The sequence below is a fragment of the Alexandromys fortis genome, unplaced genomic scaffold (assembly GCF_014885135.2).
Source record: "Alexandromys fortis isolate MF-2015 unplaced genomic scaffold, M_Fortis_MF-2015_v1.1 scaffold_106, whole genome shotgun sequence".
Classification (NCBI taxonomy): domain Eukaryota; kingdom Metazoa; phylum Chordata; class Mammalia; order Rodentia; family Cricetidae; genus Alexandromys; species Alexandromys fortis.
In genome coordinates this window covers 1,848,409-1,864,008 of record NW_026067980.1, presented here as the reverse complement: position 1 = coordinate 1,864,008, position 15,600 = coordinate 1,848,409, and the positions used below count along the sequence as shown (strand labels likewise).

The following is a 15,600-nucleotide window of genomic DNA, read 5'->3' as shown; positions in this document are numbered from 1 at the left end:
CCCCTCCTCCCCCCTCCCCCCCCCTCCCCTCTCTCTCTCTCTCTCTCTCCCCCTCCCTCCCTCCCTCTCTCTCTCTCTCTCTCTCTCTCTCTCGACCAGAGGTCAGCTTCAGAGTGCTATCTCTCAGGTCCTGTCCAGCGTCTTTCCCAAGTGCTATCTCTCAGGTCCTATCCAGCGTCTTTCACTTACCCTGAGCACCCACGGATGAGGCAGGCTGACCAGGTATTGCACCCCAGGATCGTCCTGACTCTGCCTTCCCAGTGCTGGGATTACAAGAGCATGCCACCAAACCTGTTTTATTAGGTGGGTTCTGGGGTTCCAACTCAGGTCTCCACATTTGCAGAGCAAGCACTAGCCCAAGCAAGTCACCTCTCCAGACCCGAGGCTGGTTCCTTGGTAGACCCTCAGAGTTCAGATTGGTTTCCTCGGGATAAAGGTGGGGCTGTTTTGATGACTTGATGACAGGGAAGATGAAGAATCAATGCTGAGCTGCTGGGACAGGCTGCTGGGAAGATGCACAGATGGGCGCTAAAGAGGGGCAGAGTGAGAGTCAGAAACATAAGGGTCAGCACAGCAGGGAACCTTTCCCAGGTTTGTCCATGAATGAGAGTCCCAGAGAAAGTGGCAGAGACTGGCTGCCTGGGCCTGACACGGACAGTTGGATAGGACACACAGGTAAGAGTCGATGGGTGAAAGACACAGGCCTGGATGACAGCTAATGGCTCCAGGGGTTTGGAATTAGAGTCCTCTCTCTCCCCCTCCTCCCCTCCCTCCTCCTCCCTCTAGGCCTTAGCTATCTGGATGGGAGGGTCCCATGGGGCAGTAGGATGAAAACCAGATTTGAGGGGGCTGAAGAGAGTGAACAGAAGTCAGATGGCGAATGGCGTGGACAACAGCCAAACAGCAGAGGAAGAACAGAGGGAGGAGGGAAGAAGGATGAAAACAACCGGTCGAGGGTGATGCAGAGGCTGGGTGGCTCGGCCACCATTGTCCAGTGCTGGGCCACAATGCTGGGCCCAAGAGGGTTTTTTTTTCGAGACAGGGTTTCTCTGTAGCTTTGGAGCCTGTCCTGGAACTAGCTCTTGTAGACCAGGCTGGCCTCAAACTCACAGAGATCCGCCTGCCTCTGCCTCGAGGGCTGGGATTAAAGGCGTGCGCCGCCACTGCCCGACTGGAGGGTATGTTCTAAGATGCATGTCCTTCTTGGTGAGCACTTGAAGAGTGCTGAGGTCTGCGTGCGGAGAGAGGGGTGATGAGCAGTGACTGGAGAGGGGACAGAGTCGGGCCCTCTATGCTGGAAAGAGGAGGGAGGCCTAGCCTGCTACACAGCTGCCTCTTTGCCTGGGGTTTAGAAGTGAGAACTGTCAGGAAGGAGCTGGAAGGAGAGCAGGAATGTCCCTGCTCACCCTGGCTGTCCTCACCAGCTATCAGAGGTGGGAACCATTCTGGGGGAGATGAAGATCAGGACGCATTCACTGAAGGGAGTTCTAGAAAACGCCACGGGAGTGGAGGTCAGAAAAGGGAGCCATTTCTTCCAGGCATTACTGATTCAGAATTGTACCAGGAACGGCTGGGCCATACAACCATGCACATACCCATCTGGTGGCACCTGCTACCTGAGCACACATGAGTCAACCCCGGCAGGGATCCCAAGCGCCCACCACTTACTGCCATGTCACTGGCATGCATCACTTATTCCTGTCCTCTCTACTGTGGAGTTGTGTCATCCTTTGATTGGATAGGGCTTTCTCCAGGAAGCCTCCCTTGTTTTTTTTCCATTAGAAGAACTCACCGGAGCATCTTTTTTGCTTCCGTGTCTTTGCATTGTGGTGTCTTAGGCAACTGAGGCCCTTCCAGCACAAAACCAGATTGGTTCTTTTGATCTATCATGAAGTTCCACCTTTGTCCATTAGATGGCACCAGGTGTCTGTGTGCGAGGCTCTGATCTGAGCCTTCAGGGTACCTTTGGGTCTGCAGCTGGTGGGAAGGGTCCTTAAGGAAAGATCGGTCTCCTGCAGTCTAGACTGGGAAACTGAGGAAGAAAAGGAGAAAAGGGTGGGATGGAGAGAGAGTGAGCGAAAGAGTGGGACACTCGACTGAGTCCACACAGCTGAGGATGGGCCTCCAGTCTCTGTCACAGGTTCTTTCTACGACATGAAGTGCCCCTGCCACCCCAGGTGCCTGCCCTGAAGGCCACAGCTAGGGTCTGGCTGAGTATAGACCTTCAAGGTGGTGGCCCGAGGAGGCACCCTGCTCACAGTCTCAACTTGTCGCGTGTCCAGCTCCATCTCAAGCAAGGCATAAAGCCTCAGCCTGGGCTTTATCACAATGCTTCCCCAGGAAAGTAGAGGCAGAATGTCTCCACCCTACTGAGTTTCCAGGATAGAGTCGACTCTATCAGTCCCTGTGCAGACAAACCATTCTTCAGTGTGTAAGTTCATATCCAGGATGACTGGTCCCTTGGCTTCAGGAGAAGGCAGACCCAGGTTTTAAAGAGCACTGGTTAGGGTTCTTTAGAAGAAACCGAGGCAGGGGTGGGATGGGGGTGGTTGTTAGTGTCTCCGAGCAGCCCCTGGTCTGCTTCTAAGTAGAAAGCCCCCACACCGTATTAATGTTCTAGGGTCCAGGAAACTGGGGGGGGGGGTGTGAAATTGTAAGCCATGAATCCTTTTCATGCTGAGCCAAGGGCTAATCTGTTTTCTTTCCAGAGATGAGATAGGGAGGGGAGATAGGGTCCCAGAAGCAAAAGAGGGCCCCAGGGCTGAGCTGAGCCTGTTCCGCTATGATTGGAGTCAGGTACCTCTCTGAACAGCTGCTCCTAAATTTGCCTGCCGCCCACCTTCTGGGAGCGCAGGCCGCTCCATCTTAGAGGCCCACCCTACAGGCATTTCTAGAATCCTGGAAGCTCTAACTTTGTAGGTAGTGGATTCTGAAAGGAAGGTGGCGGGTGGGGTGAGGTAGGAGCTGGGGATGGCAGGGACAGAAACGGCTCTGAAATGGTGGCGTGGAGGCTCCCACTTACCCAGATCCAGTTCCTTGCCGCATCTTCCCTCAGCTCCTTTCCTGTACTCACCAGAGTTCAAGGCAGAACCATGGCATGTAGGACTTGTGGGCTTGGGAAGAACTCTCCACTGACCTACTGTGCTCTGGTCCCTGGGCTTCTGAAATTCTGGGGCCTGAAGGAAGCAAGACAATGGAAGGTCCCCTGGGTTTCCAATAAACCTTGTTCCCACCTCAGAGAAAGCCTGAGCTGAGGCAGAACCTGATAGATTCAGGGTGGGGCTGTGGAGCCTGGGGAAGTCTGTGTGGGTGACCTTAGGCCAGGAGTTCTCAGCCTTCCTTACTTGCAGACCCTTAAATACAGTTCCCCATGTTGTGGTGACCCCCAACCATACAGTTATTTTCATTGCTACTTTATAACTGTAATTTTGCAACTGTTATGAATTGTAATGCAAATATCTGTGGTCCTCCACCCCCCTCCCGCCCCCGCCCCCTGACAGGGTTTCTCTGTGTAACAGCCCTAGCTGTCCTGGAACTAACTGCGTAGATCAGGCTGGCCTCGAACTCACAGATATCTGCCTGCTTCTGTCCCCCAAGTGCTGGGATTAAAGGTGTGCGCCTTCAGGGCCAGGCTAATTATCTGTGTTTTCTGATGGTCTCACACAACCCTTGTGGAAGGGTCTTTCGACACCAAAGGGGTCACAACCCTCAGATTGAGAACTACGGCCTTAGCCATTCATTTCTTACCAGTGCAGACCTGAGACGTGCGGTGGGTTCCTAAGCCCCTGCCAAGATGAGCTTGAGCTGCTTGGGTTGGAAAAGAGCTCTCTACCCCCAGCAGCTTTGGCAGTCCAGGAGAGCTGGGCGGTCAGGTCAGCGGTGTCTCTGGGGAGGCAGGGAGCCAAGGCAGAACCCCCACTTGACCCTGACCTCTTTTTCAGGTTGTCTTGCCCCTTTGCCACAAGGAGCCCGGGCACTTGAATTCGTGCGTGTCTATCATTTAAACTATCCGCACCTCAGCTAGGAGGGAGTCTTCTAAGAGGGGAACAGGCTGGCTTCCCGCACAGGCACTGAATGGGCCAACTGGGGTGGCTGGAGAAACTGCAGGTAGATGGCAGCCTTGGAGCTTCTCTGCTTCCCTCGGCCTCCCCGCCCTCCCACCCAGCACTGGGTGGAGCCACCGCCTTATAAGTAGCAGGCCTGGTGGCAGCAGCGCAAACGACATCCAGCAGCTGGATCAGAGCTTGGGTCCCAGCATGGTCCCCTCGACTTGGGCCATCTGCTGCCTCCTGGGGAGCATCTTGCTCCATGGGGGCAGCCCCAGTCCTGGTCCCAGCCCCAGTGTGCCCCGTCTGCGGCTCTCCTACAGAGGTACTGGCCAGTGCTGCCCTGTTCGTGTGTGTGTGTGTGTGTGTGTGTGTGTGTGTGTGTGTGTGTGTGTGTGTGCATGTTGTGAATGTCTGTGGCTGTAGGACATCCCTCAGCCAACCAGCGGCAGCAGCGGTAGAGCCAGGCTCTGTAGATCCCTTGGTCAGCCCCTGGATGGTGCTAAGGATGACTGTGAGGAAATAGAGACACATCCTGGGAGCCATGGCCAAAGCGGGACACTAATGCAGGGTGGAAACTGAGGAGGCTGCTGCAAGGGGAGGGAGGGAGATGGAAATCCTGAGAGACCTCCGTAGGGATGGGCACAGAGCTGGGAGGGGGACAGAGGGACAGGCAAAAGGGAGTGTATAGAGAGAGTCTGGGTCGACATCCAGGGTGTGGGTAGAAGTCAGCCCTTGTCCTGAGCCACAGGGAAGGGAGGAGCCTCTTCTACTTCTTGCAGCCTGTCCTGGCTTATCATCCAAGCTCACCTTATCATCCCCTCTCCACCTACGGTCCAGGAGAGTCTCTGCTTCCCTCTGCCATCCAGCGTGGTGTGTGCAGAGGGGGCCTCCCATTCTCATCTAGCTGTGTGGTACCGTCTCCTTTGACCGTCTATGGGGAAAGATGCTTAAGACTAAGATTTCATTACAGATTCTTCTTCACCAAAAATGTATCACATTTATTAATTCATTCATTTGAGAGAGGGGGAGGGAGAGAGACAGGGAAGGGGAGAGAAAGAGAATGTGTTGTCCAGGTGCACATGTGGAGGTCAGAAGACAAGTTGCAGAATTGAGGCCCCAAGGGACCAAACTCAGGTTGTCAGGTTTGGTACCAAGGGTCTCAGCTCGCTGAGCCATCTCACCAGCCCTGCTGACTGCCATTGTGGGGAAGAATCACCCTCCTCTGGGAACCTCAGTTAGAAGGTGGAAGGTCCAAGCTTGCTGTGGAGACCAAGGGGGAGCTGCGGTTTTGAGGGGAGATCAGGCTGCTAGAAATGGCATGCAAGACAGAAGTGAAGAGTCCATATTAACCAAGGAGGGCTTCCTGAAGAGGCCAGCAATGAGTCTGGGGATGGCGTGGAGTGCCGGAGGAGCTCTAGGCAAAGGGTTGCTCTGGGCCTTCCCAAGAGTGCCAAGACCACCAGCTCTTTGCTGCGGCGTCACTCCCACCTCCCCAGGGAACTATATCAAGACCCACAACTCTTGGGGCCCTCGATCCCTCCATCTCTGGGGTCAGCCGGCAGGGCAGTGTCTGTGAGGGAGAATGTCATTTGTCCACAACTCTGAGGCTGGAGTCCTGTCTGGCTGTGCCTTACCTGCCCTGTGCCATGTTGTTCCCTCTGCCCGGACCTGTCCACCTTCCCGGCGGAGCCCGTCTTGCAGATGTTCACACTCTACCACCTTCCTCCTGACTCTCCAAGCTCTTTGTCGAGCTGGTTGACATAATTTCTGTTGGTGGGGCTGTCTTCCCCGGGCGCTTAGCAAGGTACAGATAGGATCTGGGGAAGTGGTCCGCTGAAAGAGCAAGAGTCTGAAGAATGGAGGAGGGAGGGAAACTGGGAATTTGCTTAGGGGTAGAATGCTTGGGTGCTGAACGTGATGGAAGGTGGCCCTAAGTCTGATCTCCAGGACCACTTTAAAATAAAAAGAATGAAGGTAAATTGGGCTAGTTTGGGTGGGAGCTGAAAGCTGCTTCTACCCTTTGCCCCAAGAACCATGTCCCAAAAGCCTTCCAGCAACCCTGTGCACGGCAACATTTCCCAGATGCATGTGTGTGGAGTGTGTACAGCTGGGATCCCCATTTGCACTATCTGACTGGGGTTGAGTAGCAGACCCTAACCCTCCTCTCCCCCCCCCCAATCTCTGCTAGATCTCCTGTCTGCCAACCGTTCTGCCATCTTTCTGGGCCCACGGGGCTCCCTAGACCTCCAAGTCATGTACTTGGACGAGTATCGGGATCGCCTCTTTCTGGGAGCCCGTGATGCCGTCTACTCTTTGAGGCTGGATCAGGCATGGCCAGACCCCCGGGAGGTGAGTGGGACCGATGGGGGGGCGAAAATGGGGCACCTCCAGATGGGAGGCCAGAGGGAGACTCGAGACTATAAGTGGAAGGACACGGAAGCACCGGCTGTATTTCAGGTCCTGTGGCTGCCACAGCCAGGACAGAGGGCAGAGTGTGTCCGGAAGGGAAGAGATCCTTCGGTGAGTGTTGTTGACAAGAGCCTTTCCAGCTACCCACTGCCAGGCCATGGCTTGCAGCCGCTCCCCTGGTGCCTCTGCTTGGAGCCTTTGGAGCAGATCCTGAGTGTTTGGGAGGCCTGGGAAGAATGTGACCTTCACCCAAGTCCTCAGAGCTGATACAAAGCAGGGCTGAGCCTTAGAACCCAAGGGCATGGTGCACTCCTTCCTCACCCTTGGGCGCCTCCCTTCTGCAGACAGAGTGTGCCAACTTTGTGCGTGTCTTACAACCCCACAACCGGACCCATCTGCTGGCCTGCGGCACTGGTGCCTTCCAGCCCATCTGCACCCTCATCACAGTGGGACATCGTGGGGAGGTGAGCCTGGGCCTGGCCCCATGAGAGACTGGGAAGCAGTGACATTTCCTCCATGCTGTCTGAACGCTTCCCATTGAACCAGGGTAAGACAGAGGGGGCAGGGGCTTGAAAGGCGCCTTTGTGTGGGGGGTGCTGACCCCATCAGAGAGGCCTTGGATCAGGATTTCTTCCCCCACCCCCACCCTATGCTCCAGTTGCACGCCAGGGTCACTGCCTGGGCAGAGGCCTGCTTCTCTCCCAGGTGACACCCTTCTGTGCCCTTTTCCTGCCTCTAGCACGTGCTCCACCTGGAACCTAGCACTGTGGAAAATGGAAGGGGGCGCTGCCCACACGAGCCGAGCCGTCCCTTCGCCAGCACCTTTGTAGGTGGGTGACCACCAAGCCAGAGTGGGCCGGGAGGGTGAGAGTTGGCTTGTGGCACTGGGAAGGGATGGGCTGGTTGCTGGGCCTGGCTCTTTCCTAACTCTGGCCCCTTCTAGGTGGGGAGTTGTACACAGGCCTCACCGCTGATTTCCTTGGACGTGAGGCCATGATTTTCCGAAGTGGGGGTACCAGACCAGCCCTGCGTTCTGACTCTGACCAGAGCATCCTGCATGGTGAGGCCCCCTGAAGGCAAGGCTGCCTGGGATCCATCCCTCTGTGGTGACAGAAGATAGCTAGAAGGTGGCACAAGATGGACAGGCCACACCTCCAGCTCCTGGGGTGGGGGAGTCATGTGGCTTCTCCAGTCACATCACTGCCCTGTCACTCACCCAGACCCCCGGTTTGTGATGGCTGCTCGGATCCCGGATAACTCCGACCGGGATGATGACAAGGTGTACTTCTTCTTCTCTGAGACTGTCCCATCACCAGATGGTGGCCCAGGTCACGTCACCATCAGCCGTGTGGGCCGCGTCTGTGTGGTAAGCACTGTGGTGGGGTGGTGAGGTTCAAGATCCCTGTTGTGACCTCCTTCCTAGACAGTCCCTCCACAGTAGAGTAACTGAGGCAAGGACGCAGCGCTGAAATCCATCCCTCTCCCTATGGTTGGGGTAGAGGAACAGGAAGTGGGGCCCACCCTCATGGGGCATAAAGCCAACTCCAGCCTCCCATTCCCCAGAATGATGCTGGCGGCCAGCGGGTACTGGTGAACAAGTGGAGTACCTTCCTCAAGGCCAGGCTGGTATGCTCTGTGCCTGGCCCCGGTGGGGCTGAGACTCACTTTGACCAACTAGGTAAGGGAATGGCCAGCCAGGACTGGGTTCTGGGGGTAGGGAGGGCCCTGAGCAGGTAAGTCAGAACCCTGGCAGCTGCTATGATGCTAACGCCTCTCTCTATGTCCCAGAGGACGTGTTCCTGCTGTGGCCCAAGGCAGGGAAGAACCTTGAGGTGTACGCGCTGTTCAGCACTGTCAGGTGGGCATGTTTTACGCCCCACACCCAGCCACCTCAGTCTGGCTTCTCTGTTGAGCCTCTGCCCTCCCGCCACAGTCTTTCCGTGGTTCTTCTCCCTGACTTGGTGACGCTGTGACTATTCTCTCATCTTATCTTGGTTTTGTCACTGTCTCTGTGTCCTGCATTCCAGGCTTTGTTTTCAGTAGACACTGTCATCTTCTGTATCACCTACTGAGCCAGTTTGTATCACCTGCAATTCCCTCGGCCTGGCCTGATTGTCCCTGTTTGTCCTTGGCAGTGCTGTGTTCCAGGGCTTTGCCGTCTGTGTGTACCACATGGTAGACATCTGGGAGGTCTTCAATGGGCCCTTTGCCCATCGAGATGGCCCTCAGCATCAGTGGGGACCTTATGGGGGCAAGGTGCCCTTCCCCCGTCCTGGCGTAGTAAGTAACTGCTTGGGACCAGGCAAAGGAGTCCTAAGTAGATGATGCAGGTGGTAGGGGTGGGGGGAGCTCCTCTGTAGGAAAAGCTTCCGGTTTATATCCATCCCATGGTAGTTGTGGGCCGGGTCTCCAGAGGGCTTGGGAGGAGAACATCTGCTATGTGCTCCCCTGCCTGGAGGTGGAAAGATGCCTGGCAGTGCCGTCCTGGGGACTGCAAGTGTCCCCTTTGTTGCCATTTGCAGTGCCCTAGCAAGATGACCGCACAGCCTGGGCGACCCTTTGGCAGCACCAAGGACTCCCCAGATGAGGTGCTGCAGTTTGTCCGAGACCACCCACTCATGTTCCAGCCTGTGAGGCCCAGGCGTGGACGCCCTGTCCTGGTCAAAACTCACTTGTCTCAGCAGCTGCGCCAGATTGTGGTGGACCGAGTGGAGGCCGAGGATGGGGTCTACGATGTCATCTTCCTAGGGACCGGTAGGAGGACGAACAGAGGTAGCCAGGTTTGTGGGGCTAGGGTAGTTCCTTCCTTCTTGTCTCACTAACCCTTGTTCCCCTGCTCCAGATTCAGGGTCTGTGCTCAAAGTCATGGCCCTCCATGCTAATGGCTTGGCTGAGCCTGAAGAAGTGGTCCTGGAGGAGCTCCAGGTGTTTAAGGTGAGCAATGGGGGGGGGGAGCTCTACCTCCCACCCTTGGGCCTGGGGTAGGTTCCAGGGGAGTAAACCCAGGAGAGAAGGTCAAACTATGGCACACACTGCTGAAGAGGCCCTGGGGTGCTTCTAAATTATTGGGAGAGCTAAGGTAGCAAGTGGACTGTAGACTCAAATGCCTGGTGCTTTCTGGGGAGGGAAAGCCTTATCAGGTTCAACTTGCAGTGATAGAGTGGGTGAGACGCCAAGTCCCCGAGAGTTCTCCTCCCCACATAGATCTGGACAGGGAGTGACTCTGTTTGGGAGGCTGTTTTGATTCTGGACATGAGGCAAATGATTTAGAGCAATTGGTTCACGGCTGGGGAACATTGTGGGAAGGGATGCTGGACCTCTGTGCCGAGTCTCCCGCTTGACCTGTAGGCCAGCCAGGATGAGGGGACATTTCTGGATGTCAGGAAAAGACTACCCAGCTCTATATTTATTTATCTGTCTGCACTCAAACTCAGAGAAATCTACCTGCCTCTGCCTGCTCTGTGCTAGGACTAAAGGCGTTCACCACCGTAGCCGGCATTTGCTTTCATTTTGGGGATCACGTGTGTCTATGTAGCTTAGCTTAGACTGAGACTTACGATATAGAGCAGTCTGGCTTTGACTTCTCCGTCTTCTTGCCTTGATTGTTCAAGTGCTGAGATTACAGGCAAGCACCACCTTTCCCCAACCCCACCCATCCTTTGCTGCCAGGAGGTACAGTGATCAGGTGGAGGGCAACTGGCTCCTATACCAGGTTTGGGAGATGTTGAAAGCAGGGATGCTGGACAGAGTCTTCACCAGCCCATCCTAAGACCCCATCTCTTCTGCAGGTACCAACACCCATCACCCAGATGGAGATCTCTGTCAAAAGGGTAAGGCCCACCCCTTCCCCATGTCCCCTTTCCCAAGCAGTTACTTACTACGCCAGGACGGGGGAAGGGCATCTTGCCCCTATAAGGTCCCCACTGATGCTGAGGGCCATCTCAATGGGCAAAGGTGAAGTCAGAGGTCAATCAGCCAAAGTCCCTTAGGCTAGCCAGCAAAGGTTGACAGCAAAGAAGACCCAAAAATGTCTTTTTTCCCCCCCGAGACAGGGTTTCTCTGTAGCTTTGGAGCCTGTCCTGGAACTAGCTCTTGTAGACCAGGCTGGCCTCAAACTCACAGAGATCTGCCTGCCTCTGCCTCCCGAGTACTGGGATTAAAGGCGCGGGCCACCACCACTTGGCTCCGAAGAAGTCTTATAGAAAAGCCACCAGGCCACCACCCTCCATTCACAGCCTAGCACATGGTCTGGAGAACATTCACCATTTCTAGTCTGGAAGTCTTCCTGAAACTGATGGGTCTCGGGAAAATCTGGGAGTTGAGAACCTGTTGGTGAAGCCTAGCTCACCGCGGCTCTTCTTGTGTTCCTTCCCCAGCAAACGCTGTACGTGGGCTCTCCACTGGGCGTGGCCCGGCTGCAGCTGCACCAGTGTGAGACTTACGGCAGTGCCTGTGCTGAGTGTTGCCTGGCCCGGGACCCATACTGTGCTTGGGATGGTTCGTCTTGTACCCGCTACCGCCCGAGTCTGGGCAAGCGCCGGTTTCGTAGGCAGGACATCCGGCATGGCAACCCTGCTCTGCAGTGTCTGGGCCAGGGCCAGAACCATGACAGTGAGTGGTGGGCTGGGGATGTGGTTTAACCTGTAAGCTGGACTTCATCCCTGGGAAGTATGGGCTTAGAAAAGTCCTATTGTCATAAAGTCCCCGGTTTCCCTATTGTGGGGCTACACACTTCTCGCACTGAGAATGGCTTGTGGGTGATGAACGTCTAAGTCCTCATCACATGGGTATCTGATGCGAGTTAGTTTGTGGTCCTCAGAGCTGGGGTCCCTGAGTTCCCATGCCGATCTGACCTGGTCCTCTCTACAGAGGAAGCTTCGGGACTGGCGACCAGAGTCTTTGGCACAGAGTACAACAGCACCTTCCTTGAGTGTCTGCCCAAGTCTCCCCAGGCTGCAGTGCGCTGGTTCTTACAGAGACCGGGGGATGAGGGGACCGACCAGGTGAGTGAAGACCCCACCTTGAGATCCGCTTCCCTCCATGAACTCCAAACCCTAAGCTCTAGAAAGGGACTCTAGAGTACCTATAAAGACCTCTCCGTATTTCTGCTTCTGGGAGTACCTAGGCTGGATGTAGCTACAGTCAGCCTCTCTAGCCTGTGAGGGGTGTGGCAGAGGTTGGAGAGAGGGAATGGGGTCCAAGGTGGTCTGCAAGCTGTTGTGCTAACACATGGCTCAGCTTCGAAGGGTCTCTTCCCCAGAGTTTAATTCTTCTCTGCCTCAGTCCTGGTCCCTGACCACTATGTTACCTTCTGTTGTTAGCTGTGCAGGCCTGCCTACCACAAGTTGGTTCACGAGTTGGGCAAGGGGCTGGAGATTGAAACACACCTGTGTGCACACATGCACACAGAGAGACACGGGTCATTCTTGAAACAAGAATGCCAACTTTATTTTGTTCCAGGGCAGCTTATATAGTGTCTTCCTTGACCAATGGTCACGCTCTGGCTCTTGGGATCCTTCAGCTGCAAGCCCACCAGAAACCATTCCCCTGCCATCAGGAAGGTCTCATGCTCAGAGTAGCTACAAGCATAGGAAAACAAGTTGTTTACTTCGGCAGGCAAGGGGTCATAGAGAATTCAGGGTCTGAGGATCCACAGTCCCCAACACCTAGCCCTAAGCTTCTTCCTCAGAAGCCAGCTGTCCGGCCAAGCCCTCTTCTGGTCCCAACTGGGAAGGTCCATCCACCCCCAAGATGGCTTTAGTCTGGGGCGTGAGGCAGAGCAGAGTTGGGAAGGGTTTTCCCATGGGGAGGGAAAAAAGGAGGGGTTTAATTACAAGAGGGGCTATTCCTCCAGCTTGGGAGCCAGGGAGGGCAAGCCTGGGACCAGCTGCAGGGCTGGGCACTGAGGCGTTTCCCTGGAGTAGGGGGAGCAACAAGATGAGGTTACACAATACTAACCACCCAGGCGGTTTACCCTCAGCGTGCAGATGCACAGACCAAAGCCCAGACGGGGTTAGTTAGTAGAAGAGCTTGGGCTCAGAGCCAGCTCTTGCCTCCCACACTCGAGTGGGCACTTAGCCCACCCCAGGCTTGGGGCTGTGGGTCTCATACTGTGGGGAAGTGAACAGGACAGACCGAGACAGGGAAGGGCCAGCATGACCGCTCGTGTGTGTGTGTGTGTGTGTGTGTGTGAATATGTGCATGTTTGTAGAATTTTCCTTAGCTCAGAGTTTTACTCATTAGACACACACCTAAGGATGGTAAATGTGGAAAAGCAGGGCGAAGAAAATGAGATGAATGTCCTCCCCAACTCCTTGCTAATGTCTCCTGTGCCCTCCTACCCACCCTGTAGGTGAAGACAGACGAGCGAGTCGTGCAAACAGAGCAGGGGCTGCTGTTCCGGAGGCTCAGCCGCCTGGATGCAGGGAACTATACCTGCACCACATTGGAGCATGGCTTCTCCCAGACTGTGGTTCGTTTTTCCCTGGAGGTGATCGCAGCTGTGCAGCTGGACAGCCTGTTCCTTCGGGAGCCAAGGCTAGAGGAACCCTCAGCCTGGAGAGGCCTGGCCTCTGCCTCACCCAAGTCGTGGTATAAGGACATCCTTCAGCTCGCTGGTTTTGCAAACCTGCCCCGTGTGGATGAGTACTGTGAACGTCTATGGTGTAGGGGTGTGGGGGAGCGCGCAGGCTCCTCCCGGGGCAGGGGAAAGCAGGCTAAGGGCAAGAGCTGGGCAGGGCTGGAGTTGGGCAAGAAGGGGAAGAGTCGGGTGCTGGCTGAGCACAACAGGACACCCCGGGAGGTAGAAGCCGCATAGAAGATGGCTGAGTAGGGGGTGGACAGGCTGGGCTGGGGGGGCTCAACACCATCTCCCTCCCACCCAGCTAGAGCAGAGGAGGCCAGGGCACCTGGTTATCTCTTAGAGAGATGGAATTCTCTACCACCTACAGGAAAGACTAGAGGCTGGTGGGAGGGACCGTGCACCTCAGCCTCCCCCTGCCCTTCTCTCTGTGTTCTCAGTCCCAGGCTGGAGCTGGCACCCCTTGATTATATGTCCCAAGGGGCCTGCTATTTGTTCTCAGAGATGGCGTGGCTTCCGGAGCACATTTCCCGTTGTGCCCAGAGGCAAGACGGTTGGGTGGTTCTTTCTCAGCTTGCAGAACAATGGCCATTCTGAGTGGGTGTATGGGTGACTCTGAGGGGTGTGTTGGCAGTTCACCAGAGCAGGGGAAAGCAGCCTCGTGAGATGGCACTCACGAAGAAGCTCTTGCCCCAACAGAGGTGTGAGAGAAGGTGACAGAGTGAGGAGGGAGGGGAGCGCTCTTCACCTGCCTCCATGGATGGTATCTAGACGTTTCTCTGCCTCAGCCCATCACCCTCTCATACTTACAGAGGAAGGGACTGCTGGAGCTTGGAGGTGGCCTGGCTCCCCCTTTACACCAGCATGGTACCCATTTACCAGGTCCCAAACTGTCAGGCCACGTTTGTGGGGTGCCCGCACCTTATCATCAGGAGGAGGTCTGTGGGGTGGAGACAGGGGAAGAAAGCAGCTGCAGGAGGCATGGGCTACTTTCTAACGGTGAGGTTAGAAGTGGGCTCCCTGAGAACTGCAGCCAGTGGGCAGGGCCAGCATGCTGGGCTTTGTCTAGGGTCACAAGGAACTAGAGAGGGGTGGGTCCCTGACAGGTCCATGACAGGTGTCCTCAAGAATCAAAGTGACATCAATTGGTTCAGGAGTTACTGGGTAGGCCAGACATTGCCAACCCTGAGCCTATATTTTCTGCTAGACATAGGGTGGTCATGATGGCTCATTTATACGACTCCCATGTTTTTCGTGGTACTTGGGGTTGAACCCAGGGCCTCATGCATGCTGGACAAGTGCTCTGCCACTGAGTTATAGCCCAGCTCTCATTCTCTCTTTTTAATGGAGACCATGGAGAAGAAACTGGTGGTGTGGCAGTCCTGCTCTTCTAGGAGAGGCTGGGTAGCAAGGGCACATCTGGCCCAGGCTGGAGGGGAGGGGCTTTGCCATCAGCTGTCTCTCCAGCTGGGGAGCCGAGTGGGGGAGGAGGACAATTAAATGAAAAGCTATTCCCAGCCCGAGGGTGAACAAGTTAGTGACGCACAAGATGGACAAGAGGGCAAGTGTGAGATCCCTCCTTTGAAAAGAAGGAAAAAGAAAAGAGAGGGTGGGGGGAGGAGATGAGAAAGCAAGATAGAGGTTCTTGTTTTATTGAAGTCCAAACCATGGGTTTATTTCCTCTATCTGCACCCCACCCCCGTGCTGGGATCTGAACGTGCACCCCTTCTCCACTTGCTCATCCGGCAAACAACCCTGAAATCCACCCGCCCAAACCCAGATTCCCTTCTACTTGTGGGTGCCACCCCTTGGATATTGGTGGATTAAACAAGAGGCGAGAGGAATGGGTGGAAGCTGGGGGAAAGAAGGGATGTGGAGACTGAGGAAATGAAGGGGGTAGACCCTTTAGAAGGAGGAGGCCCTAAGAAGACAGAAGTGGCAACCTAGCCCTCAGTGGCCTTTGGACCGACTCTACTTTGCCAAGCTCTGGGTAGGATCCTCTGGAGAAATGGCCCTGGAAAACATAGGGAGAAAGAACTTGACATCCCGAACAATGTTCCCCTCTGCTTGGGAATAGGACAGCTCCTGTCGACAGCCGCCCTCCCCATGGTACCGTGGTACGAGCACCTAGGAACACTGCGTGAACTGTGTTTGAGCTAGTGTTTTGAAATGGGCCTTTTGGCTTCTCGGTCTTCCAAACATACTTACTGAAATTGCTGTTGATATTTTTATTGTCGTGGTTACTTTTGAGCTCTGATGAGGGACGCAGAGCCATAAAGGGATGAAAAAAATATTTATATCACCCAATTACATCATGACTGTATCTGTGTTCTTTTGTACTAAACTGATGGATGTGTGCTACCAATGAGGAAGGAAGAACACTATGTGTTCCTGGAAATGGTCAGCAGAGATGGCATTTTCTAGCAGACAGGCAGTGTACGACAGCGGAAGAAGTCCGAGGGTTTTGCTCATAAAGCAGAGATTACTCAATACACAAGGAAAATCCTGTCCTGAGGGCTTATAAATTGACCTTTCTGGAACTTCGGAAGATTTTGAGGGGGC

The 15,600-nt window shown here is 55.0% G+C and overlaps 1 protein-coding gene across 1 annotated transcript; it reads left to right on the top strand.

Annotated features, from left to right (window-relative positions):
• The first annotated feature begins 4,200 nt into the window (after positions 1-4,200).
• Positions 4,201-15,348, top strand: Sema3g (semaphorin 3G). Its single transcript, XM_050158239.1, has 16 exons — positions 4,201-4,371; positions 6,238-6,398; positions 6,507-6,569; positions 6,803-6,922; positions 7,198-7,288; positions 7,402-7,518; positions 7,679-7,824; positions 8,022-8,136; positions 8,247-8,316; positions 8,594-8,738; positions 8,981-9,212; positions 9,301-9,392; positions 10,247-10,288; positions 10,835-11,069; positions 11,328-11,461; positions 12,811-15,348. The coding sequence occupies exons 1-16, from the start codon at positions 4,257-4,259 to the stop codon at positions 13,273-13,275; spliced, it is 2,343 nt and encodes a 780-aa protein (XP_050014196.1). The 5' UTR covers positions 4,201-4,256; the 3' UTR covers positions 13,276-15,348.
• The last annotated feature ends 252 nt before the right edge of the window (positions 15,349-15,600 follow it).